We start from the raw sequence: 22,083 nt of genomic DNA on the forward strand, positions 1-22,083 counted from the left end.
ACCAAGTACTGGGTGTACTTGTACTGTACCAGTACAGTACAAACTCATCGCTGCAGTCGTAGGTACTAGAGAGGATGGCCTCTTCAGACCTCAGCTGCCACGTTCAGATAAGTTTCAAGGGTGTTTTTTTATGGCCTAAGTCGTGGACATTTCGTAAGTGAGGAAATGTGCCGTGAAAAGCAGCTTCAAACATAGGTTGGATGGTTATATGAGTGATAGGGGTTGGGTGTAAATGGGACTGCCCAATATGGGCCAATTGACCCACTGCAGTTCCCACTATTCTTATGTTTTTTGGACATGAAAAACTCCCACGATCACATCAGCTCAGCTGTCATGTATTCTTACTTGGTAGATTTTCTCTTTTTTTCAGTGCATTTACAGAGTAGATCAGTACTAGATGGAGATACGAGTCAGTTTAGAAGTAATGACAGTGTCTGGACTTTGTTTTGAGAATGCCTGTGCTCGGTAAACATGTCAACATAGTGCTGTTATTGTTTTGATGATTCACTAATGAACCACTGGGATATATCATTTATATTAATTAATTGGTAAAATTTTATTTTAACGACCATAAGTATTTTGATGTTTAGATTCGAGATAGGCTATATTGGGTAAATTTTAAGATATGGTCATCCCTGTATTTAGACATGCAGACCATTTTTTATTTCTGGTGGTTTGTGATGTGTTATGAACGATTTAGACCTTCATTTCTATCAGAAATCACTAGTTTTGAGTTACTATCCCCCCTTACCGATGTATGTTAAACTAACCTTTTAACTCCTCTTACCTTAACCTAACCTATGGTCTGTATCTTCTTATGCGATCGAAAAATGTTTTGCGACATAAATCCTGTAGAGGTAATGTGTCTTGTCGTTTCCATTTTTGTGTTTAATATCATATTAGTGTGTAGAAAAAATTTCAACCAATTCAGAGAATTCCTTCTGGTGGTCACCCACCTCTACACCTTTACAGTGTTTTATCATGGACACTGTCATAGTTATGGCAAATGTGTTAAAAAATTTTTGTTTAAAAGTTCATGTTAACTAACCTAACCAAACCTAGCATAACTTACCTGCCGTAGGCGAACTTACTGTTATTGAGACGGGGCACCCATAATGCTGACTTTATCAATTACTGCACTGTGATGTTTTGATTTTTGCTTTATTCACAGTCCCAACTTTCTGTGAATCACCAGACAACAGAGAACAGCTGTGACCCTTCTACTGCTGTAACAAGCACCTCTCAACATCCTGAAGTGAGAATGGTGCTGGCAGACCCTACAAGAAACTTCTTGACCACTATGTTCTTGAGTGGCACTGTCCATGAATTCAAAGGTTAGTAACTTCCTAAAACAAATTATTCTTGCCAAAAACGAAATTAAAAAGTAAGAAGTGCAATTTGAGTACAGTACTGTACAGTACATGCTAAAGGATATATTCTAACTGCTTTGATAGATGTGTTATGTTATGATATTCTCCTTCCTAAGTATCAGATCAGGAAAATGAAGCATTTAGGTTATGTTTAATTACGTTTATTTAATACTCGAGTTTAATTTTAAGCAATTCAACTGATAATTTCACCGCTTATCAGCTTACAGGTACTAGTCATTTGGGCAGTTGGTCTGTTCTTCATTACTTTGTTGTGACCTTTATTGTCCATTGTTAGTACTGGAGGAAATTAAGAGTGCACAGAGAAAACGTGCTATGGGCGGGACAGAGAAATGTGTTATCACTGTACGTAAATGGAGTTTTGTTCAGGGGATGAGATAGTCTTAACCCTTTGATTGAAATTACTTACCTTTTAAGTAAAATGACCGAACCCCAGGAATAAAATGAAATAGTCTCTTGAGTTAAGACATTTATTTTACTGTAGGGGTTAAATCATCATATTCAAGGGGTAAAGTCATCATTCTCAAGGGGTTAAGTTACCATACTAAAGTGTTAAGTCGTCATACTCAAGGGTTTAAATCATCATATTCAAGGGGGGTTGATTCATCTTACTCAAAGGGTTAAGTTATCATACTCAAGATGTTAAATCATCATATTCAAGTTGTAAAATAATTATACACAAGGTGAAAAATCATCATACTCAAGGGTGTTTTTTGTTTTTGTTTTTGTTTTAGCCCTCCCATCCACACACCCTTCCATCCATCCACACCCTCCCCACACACCCTTCCTGCCATGCCATCCACACACCCTTCCTGCCATCCACACCCTTCCTGCCAACCACACACCCTTCCTGCCAACCACACACCCTTCCTGCCATCCACACATCCTTCCCATCCACACACCCTTCCTGCCATCACATCCTTCCTCCCATCCACACACCCTTCCTGCCATCCACACATCCTTCCTCCCATCCACACATCCTTCCTGCCATCCACACACCCTTCCTGCCATCCACACATCCTTCCTCCCATCCACACACCCTTCCTCCCATCCACACACCCTTCCTCCCATTCAGACACCCATTCTCCCATCCACACAACCCTTCCTCCCATTCAGACACCCATTCTCCCATCCACACAACCCTTCCTCCCATCCACATACCCACACAAAACAAACACAGCAAGAGTCACTTCACAGTCACCAAAACAGAGTATAATGTGAACTTTAATGATGTCCTCTCACTGTCACACTGTAAGATAAAACAAATACATCCATGTTAAGTAACAACACCAATACTGACCGATAATTGTTGAATTACATGATTGCAGCCATGTGGCATCACCAGGGAACAAAGCTTGGTAGTGTAGTGCACCAGTTGCCGGCGTGGTGGCGCTCACATTGACAACAACGCACATGTGCACCGCCACACAGGCACCCGGTGCACTACAGAATGAAGCTTTGTTCTCTGGTGATGCCACATGGCTGCAATTGTGTAATTCAACAATTATCACTCAGTATCAATGTTACTTAACATGGATGTATTTTTTTTTTCTTACAGTGAGATGGTGAGAGGACATCATTAAAGTTCACATTGTACGGTTTTGGTGACTGTGAAGTGATTTTTCCTGTTTATTGTGACTGCAAAGTGCTTTGGCCAGACGATGACTATCATTCATGCAAATTACTTACATTGTAGATAGGGGGTGGCCCTAATACATCACCATCTTTAATGCAGAATATCACAGATTGGGGGATAGCTGTACAATTATTCATAAAGTAGCACCAACACATATAAGTATAAAGGACAAGTCAGAACCAATAATAATTTTACTGGTCTTAAGTCACCAGTTTGTGTTTATGGTAATACAGGTGTACAGTATGCTAAATGGAATGTTAAGTGCTGACAAATTAAATAAAACTTAAAACATGGAACTTGGCCCTAATCATAAATCATGTAGTATAGTTTTCAAAGTAAAGTAAGACCCCCTCCCAAGTCGAACTATATGGGGCTCATGCTAGTCTGTCTTATGTGGACCCAGCCCCAGTAATTTTGACCACCATTTTACTGAAAAATCACAAAAAAGGTTAACAATTCTTATTATAGTGTACTGTACTTACATTGTAGCAGATGAATTTTGAGATTACTGTAGCAGACAAATCTTGATGAATTTAGAGTTGGAGGACAAAGGAGGGGTGCTTAAACTTACTTTACTGTAGTTTCACTTATACTATTTAGTTCACTCATAAAATTTATCTGTACAGTTACACTTAAAACTAGCATTTATTTCTTGGTTTAATCACTGTTGGAATCAAGGACGCGAGGTGGCAGATCGAGGTTTACCACCAATTATGACTCGGAGGTATAGGACGAGTGATGACAGACCATAGTCTGACTAATGGGGGTTTCCGACTTATGGAAGTCCGACTTAGCGGAGTCTTACTGTGCATGTACTGTACAGTAGAAGTCAAGAAGACATTAAAGAAAAAAGCAATCAACTTGGTATTTAACAGGGCATACAGAAATAAAATTTAACCCATAGGATTTCCACTCTAAAGCACTCGAACCACGTAAAACACCATCTCAACAAAACATCACTGGCTTTGGTTTAGTGTTACAATGATCCACTGAAGCAAAATTGCATGGACTTTATAGTCCTCTACATGCACATATTATTATACAAGGAGAACTAAATTCCTGTTTTACTCGTGGTCTCTTAGCTGTTTTAAATTCTTTTCCAGTATCATGTAGCAGAATTATAGTAGTAATTGATTAATTGAAGAATATAAAAATTCATACTGGAAAAAAAAAAAAAATAATAATAATAATAATTTGTACTGTACCCCTCTAATTCAAAATCACTCATTGGCCAAACTGACAGTCAATTATAGTCTGGGCTAGTTAATATTACAGCACAGGTATTTCTAGAACAAAATCTTCATCTGTATAATACTTAATGGACAAACTATGGATTCAACTTGAGTTGATCTCAAAACATACAGGGTGTCTGTAAACATTATGTAACTAAGCTGCTGGAGGGTGATTTAATTGTTTAAAAAAACTTACAATATAAACTCTATGGGTTCCTTCATCCCCACTTCGTCAATCTTCTTGACCTTCCACCTACACATTTTAAACTATTCATGCTACACTTTGTACATAGTAAAATCACAGAATCTTACAGTTTATTTCTCCATATAAAGCTTGCACCTGTTGATGTTTTGTGATTCTTCAGTACTTAAGTCAAGCACTGACACCTTACTGATGATTCTATTATGGTTTGATGGTCCTACAAAGACACAAATAAGCCACTAACAATGAAAAATTAAACTTAGATACCTGTAAAAATAGGTGTGCCAAAAGCATAATTTACTTATCTTTTTAATGAAGAAAATAGCTAAATTACTGCAGCCGATACTGTTGCTACAATTTAGCCAAAAAAAAAAATGATTTCTTTAAAACTAAGATTATAAACTCTCTAAGAGTTACACCAAACAATGAGAGTTCAGACTCAGATAAAGCTTAAAAATACTTAACGAGGAAAGAAAACCAAATTATTGGTGAAATATATTAAGGAACTACAAATATCTAAATAAATGCGATATGTTTGTATAAGGACCAAGATGTGAGTGAATAAAATGTTACAAAAGTTAGCTTTGTGTCCTTATAATATATATACATAGAGAGAGAGACTTTGCTGTCAACTCCCTCATTGGCCATTATAATCAATACCAGTAACAGTCTTAATTGTATAACATTTCATAAGTCTATGAAGCTCATATTCTGAGAGCTTTACGTGGAATTCCATCCATTGCAGACTCCACGGAGTCTAGAAAGCTGGAGGCACTGTGTATGGTGGAACCTCCCAAAATAACATGCATTCCAGGGTTGTTAGTGTTGAATTGGTGAACTGTGAGAGATTCCTCATAGGTTGCTCCTCCAACGATGAATACAACTATGTTCTTGGGTCTGTGGAGCACACCATGGATCACTTAATACTTAAATACAGTATCTAAAGCTATTCAAATATCAGATAAATTATATAAATTCCCTGAATACTGAGAAAGTACAATACAGTATAGTATAATCCTAGTTACAATACTGTATAATCTTTTGCACTGAAGTGTGAAATACAAGACAAAAAATGGTTAATTTACAACAACATAGGTATGAAAGGTAATTAATGGAGGAATAATTAAGTTTACTTATTGAAAGTTAATTGATATACTAGTCAAAAGAAACGGACATTAAGTTAAAATGCAAAATAAAACAATACTGTAAACAAATACACAAAGGTGTTATTTAGTTTATTTCTCCTAATTATGCAATTACTGCATCATCAACTACCTGCATGTCCCTCTATTACTTTACCCTTCCCACTACTGGTCACCTATAGCACGTCTCTGTTATATACTGTCTCCAGAATGTATCTGAACATGCATCAGTGTTAAACAAGTGTAGTCTTAAATGAACTCACACTTGGTCCCATCACAACACTCTGGCAGGTTATTACAAACGTCCTTAACTAGTACTCCTTCAGTAAAACCATACAGCATTAATATTTATATCTATGAACTGTATTTTTCATTGTTGTTGTTACTCTCCAAATGTGCCCCATTTCTATAAGGTTTCTGTCTTAACTGATCTACCTCACATGGATATGGAAGATTAATAAAGATTAATGACATATAGAAATAAATGTATGATTTATCTACACTCTGACCTGGCTGTTGTGGAGGAAGGTGGGTTCCCACAGAAGGGGAAGGCTCCCTCACGTAAACGCCCCTTCACCAGCTCCATTAAGGTCTCCAACAATAGTGGCTTATGCTGGGTGTACACATTGTCAACACCCTTCAATCCCTATAAAAAAAGAAAAAAAAGAAAGTATAATAAAATTTAAAAAAATATATCAAGCATTACTAATTTACTGAATGATACATATTTTTACAAATACAGTATTGTATTAATTTTCCACCAACACAGGCACTCCTTTTCATTAATTGCTCAAGTGACCTTCTTGCATACAACACGGCCATGTAGAGAGATCTGTTACTGGCATTATGACAATATGCATTTAGTGCTCAGAAAAGTAAATTGACTTGGTGGTTTGATAGTTTCTTTAAGGCCAATCATATCATCATCAACTACAGTCTGTTTCCCAGACTCACAAAAATAAATCACTAGTATAAATGACAATAGCCCAAATTTAGTAAATACAGTAACACAAAAATTCAAGTACTGTACAGTACAAGATGACACACAGAGAAGTGATAGCATCAAGATGTTAAAAAAACTTGACTGCAGCTCACAAACTAATAGATTTATCACTCAACTCAGAGGCAATCACCAGCCATAAGTGATTTTACTCTAGTGATGGCCAATTTACCTGAAAGCCTATACCTGTACTTAAAAACTGAACATAAGAATGGAGGAAACTGCAGCAGGCCTATTGGCCCATACTGGGCAGTCCCATTTACACCCAACCCCTATCGCTCATATATCCATCCAACCTATGTTTGAAGCTATCCAGCATATTCGAGTTGATGTTTGGTGACTTGTTCCATTCATCCACTACTCTACTGTATTTCCAAGCCAATGTTTACCTATCTCGTGCCTAAATCTAAATTTGTCTAATTTAAAGCCATTGTTACGAGTTCGCTCCTGGTTGGATAGTTTGAGTACCTTTGTAATGTCCCCTTTGTTTAGCCCTGACTTCCATTTATACACCTCTATCATATTGCCCCTCACCCTGCGTCACTCGAGGGAGCGAAAATTAAGATGCTTTAACCTGTCTCTGTACTCAAGGTTCCTAATGCCTGGGATTAGTCTTGTCATTCTCCTCTGAATTCTTTCTAGGGATTCTATATCCATTCTGTAATACGGTGACCAGAATTGAACTGTGTAATCCAAGTGAGGTCTCACAAGCGTAAGATATAGTTTTAGGATAACCTCTCTAGTCTTGTAACTAACACTCCTTTGTATGAACCCAAGTACTTTATTAGCCTTGTTTCGAGCAAATACACATTGTTTACTTGGCTTAAGATTCCTACTTATCATTACACCTAAATCTTTCTCATATTCGGATTTCTCTATAACATCGTTGTTTATCCGATATCTGGTTTCTCTGTTTACATCTCTTAGACTAAGTACTTCACATTTGTCCACATTGAATTTCATCTGCCATTTTTCAGACCATTCAAAAAAATTTGTTTAGATCTTCCTTTAGTTTTGCAGAGTCCTCATCAGATTTAATTATATGCCCTATTTTAGTGTCATCAGCAAATTTACTTATGTTGCTGTCCACGCCGATATCTATGTCGTTTATGTATGTAATAAATAATAATGGTCCAAGTACTGAGCCTTGGGGTACTCCACTAGTGACGTTACTCCAATCGGATTTAGTGCCGTTAATGCTCACTTGCTGTTTCCTGTCCTGTAATCACGCACTAATCCATTTTAGAATATCTCCTCCAATGCCACGAGCCTCCACTTTACTTATTAGTCTTTCGTGTGGGACTCTGTCGAAGGCTTTACTAAAGTCAAGATACACTACATCATAGTCGTGCCCCTCGTCCACTGATTTGAAAGGAAGGAAAGACAAGAGTATTCATCTATAGCACAAACAAGTGATCGCGGGCACGTTCGTGCCCTTGTGAGAGTTTGAACGCTCGTGACAGCGTACAGGGAATGAGGGTGTGCCAATTCCGTAGACTTGCATGGTTAATTAGGGTGTGCCAAGTCCGTAGACTTGCATCGTTTTCCATCGTAAATAAAATTGTTAACTAATGCCTTCCTAAAGAAACCATCGACATGGGACCAGGTTTGTTTCACTCTACGAATTTTTTGCGATTTTTCCCACCAAGTTTGATGAAAAACGATTGTGCCGTTTCGGCTGCCCAGAACAGACAGACACACACACACACCTAGTCCTATAGTATATTTGATAATGGCTTTTTCATGTGTATGTGCTGTCCTGTATATGTCTTCAGCTTAGAATTCTTCATAAAATATTTTTCACAATAATGGTACTAACTTTAAAAAGACGTTTCCTGATTGTGGATACATTCTGCGGAACCTGCGTGCCAAACAAGTCACTCTGGCGGGATTTTGCTCCTCCAAAGTCCATCAAAGATGACAAAAGCTGTGGAAAAGGACCAATTAGACTGGAATAACAAATACAGGGTATTGTAATACTGTACTGTCCTGTACAAGTGATATAACAGTAGCACGAACAGCAAAGCTAGTCTATTTAACAACAAATTGCTGTACTGTACTAGTAAATGAAGTTTCATAAACTTTCTTTAGATGTATTAGAGTTCAGGAAACATACCAATATGTAATACTGTTTGTATTCCTAAAACAAAAATTAAACACATGACAACCTATCCAAAACTTTACTCAAATGGTGACACCACAGATCTTCACAGAGTCATCCAGAGCACAAGACTCAAGCCCTCATCATGGGAGGTTTTAATCAAGAGACAATAGACTTAGTGAATCTTACCACACAAGCCGAAGGAGAAGAATTCCTTTATCTCATTCAAGATTCATTCCTTACACAACACATGTCAGAACCCATGAGGAGAGACAACATTCTAGATTTAGTTTTGAGGACTGAAGAGGTCCACATTGGTGAAAAATTAACTCCGACCAGCAACCACTACATACTAAGTTGAAATATAATCCTAGAAAATTGTGAGATAATAGTTGAGGAGAAATACTATGACTTCAACCTTGGTAATTGCCAGCTCATGAGGGAAAAATTAGAGAGAATTAACTGGGAAGAAATTGTTAAAGAGGAGTCAGACCATCGAGGAATCGGGCAAGACATCATGAAAGTCCTTGAGTTAACAGTAGAGGAATGTATATACCCTGTAAAACAAGGTGCAAAAGAAAATACCAGATGTAGAAGAAATATCAGAGCTCAGAGCATCCTGCAGATTATGTACAGTAGTATACAAAAGAGCCCTAAATGTGGCCAATCAGGAAATTAGATTAGCTAATTAGCACTTCCATGTGAAACTGGGCCAAAATATTAAACAGTTCCCAAGTCCTTTTATGCACATGCCAGGAGGAAATTGAAAACCCAAAATATGGTTAGCCCTCGAAGGGACAAAAACAATGTGGCACTGGAGGATGACAGACAAACAGCTGATACCTTAAATGAATACTTTGCATCAGTATTCACACGAGACAATGGATAAAGATGCCAGTACCTATGAGAACGTATACCTCAGGGATAGGAAATGAACTAAGAGATATGACAATTACAGACGATATCATCCAAAGGAAAGTAGCCAGCCTGAAAGAATTCAGAGCCCCAGGAGTGGATAAAGAAGGTGGTAGCACTCCACTAAGTTATAAGTGATAATGAAGGACTAAAAGTTAATGGTAAAGTAATATCAAATATACGATATGCAAATGATACTGCCCTTATCACACATAATGAAGGGCATTACAAAAACTCTTTAACAGATTAGTGAAAAAATTTGAAAAATATGGTCCAAATTGAAAATAAATCCTAAAATAAAGACTATGGTAGGCAATAATAGGGAACTCAAATAAGTGGAAAATAATGTATAGTATTTGGGAAGTAACAATAGCTGTGATGATAAATGTATGGAAGAAATCAAAACAGGAATAGGGCAAGCAAAAAAATGCATTTCATAATCTAAAAGACCTTAATGAAAAGAGACACTAACTTCAACTTGAGAAGAGGGCTGTTGAAAGACTTTATATGGCAAGGACTACTGTATGGGTCTGATGCATGGACACTTTCAGCAGACACTAGAAAGAGGATGGAGGCCTTTGAAATGTGGTGTTATAGGCGAATACTAATAAATAAGCTACACTAACAGGAAAACTAATGAAGAACTACTTAGATTGGCAAAAACTTCAAGAGAAATACTTGAAATGCACAGAAAGAGAAAAATGAGATACTTTGGTAATATAATTAGAGATGATGGGATAATAACAGAAATATTAATGGGCAAAGTTGAGGGTAGGAGGGCCAGGGGAAGGCTGAGACTGGGATGTATGAATGAAATAAAGATCTGGGTCCCCAGAGTGATACATAACCTTGAAGGATTGGCAAAAACAGCCCAAGAATGTTCAGAGTTGAGGAATGTAGTCGCCAGCCCTCAGATACGAGGACAGTACCCTGATTGATTGAAGACTCTTATTCAGGATATCTTTGGATCAAGGTAAAGTGCCTAGGGACTCGAAATTAGCCAATGTCACCCTAGTATACTAGAAGGGTAGGAGAAAACTACAGGTTGATCAGCCTTATCTATATGAAAAATCTTTGAGAAAATTCTGAGGGACGCAATCATCCAACAACCTGACCAAACACAGTCTTATCAATGCATCACAACACAGTTTCATGAAAAGAAAATCCTGTCTGACAAAATTACTCTGGGTCGAGACTGTAGACCATGCTGGCAGTGCTGTACAACTCTTGGGTAACAATATGTGGGATTTCCAAAATATAAGCTGGCACAACAAGAGATCAGATGTCCAGACCAAACTTTCATTTACAAGCAATTCAAGTGTATTGGAGAGGTCTAAGTGTCAGCAACTAGGTGAAGGACTCGGCAATAAAAAATTCATAGTGCACTGGGAGATTTTGATTATCTAGAGTCTTTTTAATACTGTATATTTATGCACTTGTTGCTCCTAACCTGTCAACAGTTTACTATTACTTAATCTCACCTTGAGGTAGCGGTCTGTGACGTTCCTCTTCTTGAGGGCACTAACGAGCCCTCGCATATCATTACTGGGATTACATTCATGTCGGAGAGCATAAAGCATCACCAGTATCACAGCATCCACCTCTCGAACTCTTGGGTCTGTCACTAACTGGAAGATCCTCTGTGCAAACGAGCAAAATTAACACAATTTCCAATCCAGTAATAGTTATCAGCTGTAATTAATATAATTCTTCTCGCACAACAGGACTGCTCAGATTACATCTACTCACATTTCATGGGGATTGGTTGTATATTAAGCACTGCAATTTTTTTATTCAATCAATTATGTTTTCTACAGCTTGTACCCTCTACCTTTGGGGAGGTAACATACACAATATTCCCAAAATAGTTCAGCTTCTGAGAAAAACTTCAAATTAATTGTCACAGATTTCAAGATCAACAAGAAACATTTGCTGCAAAACTTTAAATACAGTAAAGAAATACAGTATAAGTAAGCAAGTAATACTACCGGGTAATAATAATACAGTGGAGTCTTGATAATTCATAAAATACAAATTTGTGTTCTTAATTTCACGGGTACCTGTATTACTACCTCCTTTTTAAATTTTGCGGTCAAATAATATTCATAATTCGCGACTGGGCACTGACTGACACTGTGTTTGTTTACATAAGAAACAATAAAAGTTTTGGACATCATTTCATTGCTCTAAAATGTCTTGGAATTAAAGAAAATATAATGTGAATATTACTTCAATGCTCCAATGCAACCTAGAACAAAAAATAACAAAACTATAAAGTAGGAAAAATAGAAAGTCGTAAGTGAATTGTTCATGAGAGGTCGGGCAGTTGGGTGGTGGGCTGATCATACACCCCCCCCCCCCCCCATGTTCTCAAATGCTCGGCGCCCTTCCACCTCCTAACTCCTTAATACAACATTATGCAATTTCACCATAATTCCCACATTATTTAGATTCATTTGGTGCCTATTTAATAAAACATTATCGTAAATAATAATAATAAAAAAAATCCTACTCAATCCCACATGAGTTATTGTGTGGTATTAAATTACTGGTTCTTAACATAGTGTGGTCATAGCCAGCTCGGTGCCTGCCTGTCTCCATGTTGGAGTAATGGAGTAAACCACACAAAATAATGAGGACTACTTTTTGTACAATATCTTTGTGTTACTGTATATTTTTTATGTACCGGTAATATGTATGATATTTAGAGTTTATTAAAGCAGTCTTTGGAACAGTTTATGGATATTTCTTGGCCTCTGGAACCAAACTAATCAATGAAACTAATTCAAAATTAAAAAAATTCACGGTCTTCTGGTGCCTAAACCGAGAATTATCAAGAACCCACTGTAAATACGATGTTATTTACTTAGACTTTAGCAAAGCATTTGACAGAGTACCGCATCAGAGGCTTCTGAGAAAAATTAAGGCTCATGGTATCGAGGGGAAAGTTTTAAATTGGATAAAATCATGGCTCACCGATAGAACGCAGAGGGTCAGCGTAGATGGTGTTAAATCTGAGTGGGGCTGTGTAACCAGTGGGGTTCCCCAGGGGTCAGTACTAGGCCCACTCTTGTTCATAATCTACATAAACGATCTAGAAACTGGGATCAGCAGCGACATAAGCAAGTTTGCGGATGACACGAAAATAGGGCGGCAGATTAATTCAGGGCAGGATGCAAATGCATTACAGGAGGATCTAAATAAACTGCAGGGGTGGTCTGAAAAATGGCAAATGAAATTCAACACCAGCAAGTGCAGCGTACTTAATATTGGAAGAACAAATACTGTCAATGTATACAGCCTTCACAACATCAACCTTATTTTCTTATGTTCTTAATACTTAGGCAAATTTCACCAAGGATAGGCAGCAATGCCATCACAAGCTTATTTCCAGTATGGTCCTTTAAATGTCAACAGCATCTGGCATTAACCAGACCCAATATTGATTAATTTTACTGGTCAAACGAGAAGCGATGTTTTCAATGTGGTATGGCCGGCAGGAATGTTTGAACAATATTATACAACTAGCAATGGAGAAGGAAACAGGACAAGAAAAGAAAGCATAAATAGGGTTAAAAAAGAAAACAATACGACGGGAGAACAAAGATAATTTAAAAGAATTACAGAGTTTGTTAGTATGTGTGAGACTGCCATAGGACCATAAAAAATACTAACTATATTAACAATACCTAATCTAACCCCTCATTCCTTCTTACATGCGTATTACCAACATATTTCTGGTAATACTTACAACTCTACAGCATAATTATACGGTGTTCACCTTTCAAGTGAAGGATTCCAGGCTTGATTGTTGGCCAAAGTGGAAGCCTGGGCTCTCTCCTTGAACACATACACCCATGCACACATTGCATGCTGTGTAGTATATAATTCTATCCAAGACACTAGCAACTTCATCTAATATCTATTGTATTATGTAAGAAAATAATTGGATTACCTGAAGATTTGTAGAGTGGTCAGAGCCACAAACCAGTTCCTGCTGACACTCAGAAATACCCAGTAGGCCGTGGGTGCCCACCAGACGAGATAACTCCCCTACCACCGTCACGTGTTTACTCACTGTTCCAGACATTTTCTGTGGATATTATAATACAGTATATAGTTTGGATATTACAAAATATTGTTTAAACAACAAAATACATTATTTTTTCTTTCAGCAAATTGTTGCTAAACATTAGGTAAAAATATGACTAGGTTATGTAATATACAGAAGCAGGAGGTAACTCTCCAGGAGGTACTCGCCTTAAACTGTGGGTAACTCTCTAGGAGGTACTCACCTTAAACTGTGGGTAACTCTCCACAAAATTCTTCATATCACTGATGGACTCCACTTTCTGTTGTTTTGAAAGCCTCTTTTGGTACTCCTCCATCAAATCTTTGATTGTTTGCCCAATTTCACCATAATTCAAGTACATACTCTGTAATTATGTACACCTTATTACTACACATTAAAGAAAGGGGTGATTAGACACTGTGCTCATCAAATAAACTACTACAAAAATCTACAAATACATTAGAAAGATCATTAATAGAAGACAACTGAAATTTATTTAGATGTAAAAAATCAATCAAAATCTTAATGCCCAAACAAAAGCTCACATCCAGGTACAGTACATTGTTTTATATATCTGGACTGTCAATGTATACACTTATATTGTATACCTGCATTGTCTATAAACATGAAAAATCAATGTAAATTTGTATGATGACTTTCATGAATAAATATTCGTCCACCTATCTACCTACTTGTCTATCTATCTATCCCTTGTGTCATTTCTGGTGGCCAGTTCAACACTGCCACAGGAGCATTACACCTCACTAACTCTCCTCAGCTTCATGATCAAACTCATGTTTTCTGGAGCCAAGCGTCATAGGATCCTACCACCTGGATACAATTGGCCTTTAATATGCATTTTGTGTTTATTGTTTTTTATCTTATACACCAACAGGTTAATATGAACCTTTATTTTTTGTACAGTATAGTATGTGGTTTCTATTTAAAACCATTAACACAACCACTAACCACCATGTGAACTGAGGGCTGACTATCTCATTTAGCAGTGATACAGATTCTGAATATACCAAGTAGTGGTGAAGATTCTAATTAAGTCTTGTATAGTGTATAAGAATGTTTTTTGACTGGTAAACAGTGTTTCTTTCTTTGGGTAAATAACACTAATTTTCTGTTTGGGCATCAAATGATGTATCATTGTTAGGCAATATTTTTCCACTATTTATCAGACAATGGGGTACAGTACTTAATGTTAATGTACAGTACAGTACTCACCCGGGAGTAGAATTCATCCTGTGTAGGTGACATGACCACTTCCTTTAGGTCATCAGCAACACCAGACACATGGGCCAGACTCACTCGACCATTATTCACACCAAGCAGTTCATGTACCATTGCTTCATATGTCCACTGCATCAATAAAGAAAATATATCATACAAGTCACATGTACATATGCTCCATACAATATCAATAAAAAGACAATGCACCAAAAAAATCTGGAAAAGTATGTCTACAATATAAGAAAAAATTATAATCAATAAAAATAAGTCATATCTACAGTAAATGTACTGTAGTATATTAATAAGGTTTAGTGATGGATGCTGTGGATTTGTAGAGCTTGAAATTTTTTTAATATTCATGTAATATGCAAATATTTTATCACACACATCAAAGTGATACCTGGATAACAACACCTGTGGCTCTCAAGGCAACTAGGGCCAAATTTCAGCAATGAAAATCTATTTATGCCTTCCTGTTCTGTATAGGAAGTTTAACATGGATCCTCTGTGAACTAAACTTTCTCGACCCCTCTCTGGTAAGTAACCTTGAAATCAACTGGGGCAGGAACACTGTACGTTCCAGAACAGCTGCTATGTATATTAGTTTACACATCTAGAACTCATTTGAGTATGTTTAACGACGATATCTTTTTCCAATCAACACATTCTTGTTCTTAGTGCAGACAAGAGGTGACTTTCACTAATAAGTTGGACCATCTAATCTACAGGAGAGTTCAACAAATAATCAGTGGCTAAAATGTATGGGGATTATATATGGTTAACCTCTTAGCTAGACATTCAGTACACTTTACCTGCTGGAGGAGAGGTGTGACAGGATCATCTCTGCGATCAAGGATGAGAAGCAGAGTGTTGCCTTCTGCTTCAGTGCTATTGTACAGGGAACTCTCTGTCAGGATGGTTTGCTGAAAAGGCAACACAATGATGGAATTTTCAATTGTTACAATAATGGTGAGGGGCCTAGAAAAGCAGTTGAGGCTACCTGTTACAACTTATCTTTCTATTTATTCTACTATCCCTATTGTAGGCTTTTACATTCAAATGAGAAATCTTCCCTTAATATTACAGTTCTGTACTACAGTTCCTACAGTAATCATCTTCACACAGTTAATGATCCAATTCTTGAAAAAATCAGCCAAACAATGTTGCCCTTTTGGGATATATTATAGGAGTAAGATATTCACCACCTGCTGCCCCCATGAAATAAGAGCACCATCAGTGGCACATGATACATTTATCAAAATAAATCAGTATTGTACTTGAAAGAGCATCAAGTGCAAAAATAGGGAATGTACACAATAATGGGGCTCTTATAATATCTATCACCTTGACCAGGGATGCTGTGATATATTCTTTATATGCAAACATTGTTTAGTGATGGTACATATCTATACCAGGCATAGGGACGAAGCCAAGCCTCTGGCTTCGAAGCCGAAGCCATTGGAATGTTACAAAGCCAAAGCCAAACATTAAAAGTCATAACTCTGAAGCCAGACATTAAAAAAGTTATGAAGCCGAAGCTGAAGCCAAGGCTTTTCAAGGCTTCGTGAAACCTTAGCACCATTATTTATAGTTATAATATACTATATTACCTTATATTGATGGGAATATGTATGGTATTCTAAGTTACAGCAAGGCTCTGAGAAAAGATGACTTTACTTTATGCTGATTGTTCTTGGGATAAGTTTTGACTCTCCATATAGGCTGAAAAAGGTAACTTATAGTAACAATTTATCTATCTTACTAAATTTATTATGCCCATAATACATAAACATAGTAATTTAGTCACAAATCACAGAGAAACATTGGAACAAATTATCTTATGACTTCAAACATATCTTTGATCTCTACCGACATTTAGGTCAGGTCCTTGTGAGAATAGACCTGTAGGGATAACTTGTGATGTCAGTGTGGATCTCAGTTCATGCAAGGTCAGATCAAGGTCACATGGCCAACTCACATTTGACCTGACCTTACCTAAAGTTTACCCTCCATGGCACTACCTGGGGGCTGGTGAGGAGATTCTGACCTGTTTACCTGTGAAAATATGTTTTCGTATTGGCACTAATCATTGATATGCTGGTCAGTAGGTTTGGTGCCAACACGACAACCCAAGTCACTTGTTAAGTCAGATTAAAATTGTGCCGCCTTGGATCCGCCACTAATTTGAAATATTTATTTAATATGATCTAAATACAATTATGTAATATGGTCAGTGTGTCTGTGTAAAGATGAAAATCCGAAGCCACACCTGTGGCTTTGAAGTTGAAGCTAGTGCTATGCCTCTGGCTTCCAAGCCAAAGCCTTTGGAAAGTTTCAAAGCTGAAGCCAAGTCTAAAAAGCATGGCAAACAGAAACCAAAGCCAGCTTCAGCCCCATGCCTGATCTATACCATGTTAAGTTTGGTTATATACAGCATTTTCAACAGTTCAAAACATAGTGAGTGGACAAGACCAATTGGGTTAAGAGATGTGAAGTCTAAATATGGAAGGGAGGAGAGGCAAGGGCCGGTCCAGAATGAGAAGGGAAGAGGTTGTAAGAAATGACATCAGCTAAGAACCTGATAAGAGAGGCTGCAAGAAATTGTGCAGCAAGGAGAGCTGCCATCAAGTAATCGCAGCTAACCCTCACATGTGTGGAAAATTACAGTTAACCAAGGATGATGATAACACAGTAATGATGTTTAAAAATTTATGTAAAACATGACTGTCTAAGGTTAAAATCTAGAAATTTTATGACATTAACCAGTGCCATATAAATTAGGCAATTAGGTCATCTAATGCTGATAAACGCTTAGAAATAACTTTACCCGAATATTCTCTGCAAGAGTCCTTGCCATTTCAGAGTTGTTCTGGTAGCGAATGGACGGTAATAACTGTAAGCCGAATAAAACAGCTGCCAGACCTTGAACTGTACGTTGCAAAGCTCCTCCACCCCATTTCAAGCCTAAAAATAAAAATAAAATAAAGATATGTACTGTACACTATCTGCATATACAATATATACGTATACAGTACTTGTGCAGTAAGGAAATTATAAATACTGTACAACAGATGAATTGATGATTAGAACACAAAAAAAGAATTGCTACCACTGATGAAGGTTATCACACTCAAGGGTCCAAAGACATGTTCTCTCCATAAACTTTAAGACTGCAGTGCTCATAAAGTTGCCTTCTGATGCATTCTGAATATGAGGAATGCCTTCCATGATAGAGGCTAAAACAGTTTTTCTTAAGTTAATTACTAAGGAAGATCATTCTACCTAAATATGGAAACCAGCTCTCTGTAGCTTACACTGCATTGGTCCACTGTGTGTTCTGCTCCTATCACACCCAATACAGTACCATACTCTAAACAATAAAGTATATTTCTTTTATATTGTAGTTTTGTTTAGGTATCCATTAACATGCCAATAGTACTCATAACTCACCCAGACAGTGTATGGGCATGTGGAGTGAGAAGAGATGTGGGGACAGTGCCTGGTAGTCAGCGTATAGCTCTTGCACCTCCCGTACCACCTCGTGTTCATCTGCTTCCGCTAAAAGTTTCACATCGCTCTTACTTACAACATTACTGAAATCTGGTGGTCAAGAAAAAGCACACAATTTACATTTAATACAATAAAAGAAAAGAGATAAATTCATCTAATTTACTGAGTTTTCTATTTGAGCATACAGTAGTTTGATACACTGGTATGGAGGACATTGCTTGCTGGAGGCCAAAGATCAATAAGATCACATCTTAACATTATACCTAAGATATGGAACAAAATGTAAAGAGAAGACTGTAACATGTCCTCACAGTGGCCAACACTGAACAACTGTACAGGTGTTCCAGAACAAAGGTACTTGTAAAAGGTGTGAGGGAATACAATTTCTGACTGCCTGGGGACAAAGGGTTGGTGAGTCTACACTAGGCTACCTTAACAGACTGGAATACAGTATCATATTGTTTCAGAAGTTATCCAGAAGAAGTTCTTATTGAGTAAAGAGGCAAAAAATTTAAACATCATTGTATTGGATGACCATTTTTGTCATAGATAAAATAAGGACAGCCAAGGCATTAAAGTTTTTTACATAACAAATTATCCAAAGATTACTATAAAGAAACATTACATAATAAGTACATAATGCTGACTGACCAAATATTCACAATCTTTTATTAATAATATACAGCAGAAAAAATATACTACTGGCACCATAGACAATGTCATCACCTGGATCAAACCTGAACAGTATATTATGAACTGAGACTCCACAGTTTCAGTAAGAGAGCAATGAGTTACAGAACAGTACCTGTATAAAACTTCAATGGTACACAGGTGTAAGCCATTACCAACTGGGAGGATTAATATATAAATGTATCAACAGCTTAGAAGAAATACTGTACCACTTTCTACGATAGACAAAACGTAAACAAAGCTTACATATATAATAGGTTCCATATCTAGGCTTTTGAAGTTCTCGTGCAAGCAGATCAATGTTTTCTTTAGTGGGTCTGACATACACCAGGCACTTGAGATAAGACATATTTTCTCCCGAGCTAGTTTGGTCAAGGCGCTCGAACATGTACACTTCCTGACGCATCACCTCACTCATGCCAAGAACCACACTCACAAAGGACGTCTGAAAACAGTCAAGATTTTGAAAAGATAAAAAATATACAGTACTCATATAATTCTATATTAAATAAACAGAAGAGATGTTGGAAATAAAGGTCAAATTATTAGTTGCAACAACTTCCAATGAACAGCTGAAATTCTTAGTACTGTAGTAGCACAAAGAGCACTCAGACTAAGAGAATAGATTAAAAGGGGTTTAATTCTTATAGTAATGTACAGTAATATTATTCTACTGTTAACTATCTTTCATAAAATTAAGATGTTATTTTCACTACAACGTACGTATTGTCGGAAAAAGTGGAGTTTAGGGGTCGGCCCAGTCTCTATTTCAATTAATCCCATATGTTCTGTTATTTCATTTATGCGTTTCTCGTTTTACGCGGTACTCCACAGGTTCAATTGACCGCGTAAATGCAGACTATACTGCACTTCAGTGTTTTCATTATTATTAGGGATCAGAAGTTAGAAATTCTTAGATGAATTAATACTTCAGTTTGGCTTAACACCCTGGGGTTTTCTGGCTGTTAGTCACTCATGGTTAATATGCCATAGTGACCATGCAGGGAACTTTATATTGATTCTTATATGGGGAAATAGAAGAAGAAGAAAACAAATTGCTGTATAGCATTTGTCGGAAATTTGTAGTTTTTGAGTTGCTTTTTCTTTTTATTTTCACTTATGAGAACACAAGTGTCACCGTAATGTGATATTTGTGTGCATGTGCTTACTCATGTTTTCATTGGAAATTTATATTTTCCCTTTTTTTTAATCATTTTTTTCTCTTGTTGGGTTAGGTTAGGTTTGCACTAGGGGTCAAAGGGGGTGTAGTCCCCGTGTATAAGAGGTTAGGTCAGGTCTTCTGGTAAGGCTAGGTTAGACATGTACTGTACAGTACTTTCTGTTTAATATGGCAGGGGGACCAGGGGGCTCTGCTCCCAGGCTAAGAAGTTAGATAAGGTTAAGTAGGTTTCTTTGGTTAGTTAGGGCAGGTTCTATTATGTTCTAGTTAATGTCGCCTCATTTTAAATACTTACTACATAAAATGATAACATCCATAGAAAAAATAACAAAATCAAACAACTTCTCGTGGTGGTAGAGGTGTTCTCAAACATTACCATCACAAGTTATCTGTGCTTGTTGAGGATCAAGACCATTATCATGGACTTGTTATAAGGATGTGATAAATGTGGCAGGGAACTGATAGAGGAAAAATACTTGCTAAGAATAATGGTTGGATGCCCTCACTGCACTCGACCCACCTTAATATTAAGATAAGTTTATTTTGTTGTTAATATGGCTAAACAACTTTCCTATGGCATGGGGGGTCAGGTTGGCAGAGCCCTCAGTTAGAAAGTTAGGTCAGGTTAAGTTGGTTAGGTAGGTTAAGTTGGTTAGGTAGGTTAAGTTGGTTAGGTAGGTTAAGTTGGTTAGGTAGGTTAAGTTGGTTAGGTAGGTTAAGTTGGTTAGGTAGGTTAAGTTGGTTAGGTAGGTTAAGTTGGTTAGGTAGGTTAAGTTGGTTAGGTAGGTTAAGTTGGTTAGGTAGGTTAATTTTCTAGGTTTTGTGAATTTTCGTTTTCATTTTCTCATGTGGTATCATGGGAATGACATCTCCAGAAATTTTGGTGCAATTTCTTAAGTTCCTTCAGTAACACCAGAATGAGCAAAGCAAACCTACCTTACCTAACCTAACCTAACCTAACCTTACCTAACCGAAACCTGGCTACTGTCCTAAATTGACCTATAAACCATCTACTTCACTATTACTATTCCATCTGGTAATAAACATCTCCACCACCTTTATCTTAATTAAAAAACAGGTTAATAAAAGGGAGACATAGAGGAACAGTTCAGGTGGTGTCAATACTCACAGTTTCTTTATCCATGAGCATGATCTTGTAGCCCGGCTCACTCTCCGTGATCATCTTACTCACGTAGTTCTTCACCGCCTGCACCACACTCATGACTCTTCCTTCACAGCTCCGCCTTCCTCACTATACTGTATGTAGTTAAGGTCCTTAATGGTTGGATGTATGACAGGTGTTTGTTTACCTCCAACGCCTCCAACAAGAAGGGAAACTTGAGGTCATATACTGATGAGTCATTGTGACGCTTACACTGACATCTGGCGGCAATATAATAAACTATTTATATTAACTTTTAAAGAAAACGACTTTTATGGGAAACTTAAATAAATTGAATATTGACTTTAAAACGCAGTATAGTAAATTAAATATTTTTATTTAAAGAAACACATTAAGCCCTTTTTCCATTTTTTGGATTTAAATGCTGCTGTATCTTCATACACGTATTCTGTCTCTCTCTCTCTCTCTCTAAAGGACCTAATAAAAAGGGATATTAACACCAAGTTGAGAAAAAGGATGCTGCCCCAGCCAATGTTGGCCCCAAGTCCTCTTCTCGACCCATCCTCACCACCGGGATATCAACTATTCCCGCCAAATGTGACAATTTCGTTTCGGAAAGAAGTGGGATCAGTGATGAACAGTAATGACATGCT

At 37.2% G+C, this 22,083-nt stretch overlaps 1 protein-coding gene across 1 annotated transcript; it reads right to left on the minus strand.

Moving 5' to 3' along the window:
- Positions 1 to 3,210: 3,210 nt before the first annotated feature.
- LOC121856005 (vacuolar protein sorting-associated protein 45-like) lies at positions 3,211 to 21,649 on the minus strand. Its single transcript, XM_042351242.1, has 12 exons — positions 21,437 to 21,649; positions 19,374 to 19,572; positions 18,378 to 18,527; positions 17,755 to 17,891; positions 15,740 to 15,850; positions 14,922 to 15,056; positions 13,912 to 14,052; positions 13,572 to 13,709; positions 11,098 to 11,256; positions 8,420 to 8,527; positions 6,110 to 6,246; positions 3,211 to 5,355 (listed from the first exon to the last, which is right to left on the minus strand). Exons 1-12 carry the CDS (start codon positions 21,527 to 21,529, stop codon positions 5,163 to 5,165), a joined length of 1,701 nt encoding a protein of 566 aa, XP_042207176.1. The 5' UTR covers positions 21,530 to 21,649; the 3' UTR covers positions 3,211 to 5,162.
- Positions 21,650 to 22,083: the final 434 nt, after the last annotated feature.

Source organism: Homarus americanus, unplaced genomic scaffold (assembly GCF_018991925.1).
Source record: "Homarus americanus isolate GMGI-L3 unplaced genomic scaffold, GMGI_Hamer_2.0 scaffold19117, whole genome shotgun sequence".
Lineage (NCBI taxonomy): Eukaryota > Metazoa > Arthropoda > Malacostraca > Decapoda > Nephropidae > Homarus > Homarus americanus.

Coding starts and splice junctions, on each gene's coding strand:
- LOC121856005 (XM_042351242.1), bottom strand. CDS start 21,529: ATGAGTGTGGTGCAGGCGGTGAAGAACTACGTGAGTAAGATGATCACG. Junction 15,851..17,754: donor CTCTTGCAGAGAATATTCGG/GTAAAGTTATTT, acceptor TTGCCTTTTCAG/CAAACCATCCTGACAGAGAG. Junction 8,528..11,097: donor TCACAGACCGCTACCTCAAG/GTGAGATTAAGT, acceptor CCTTTTCCACAG/CTTTTGTCATCTTTGATGGA.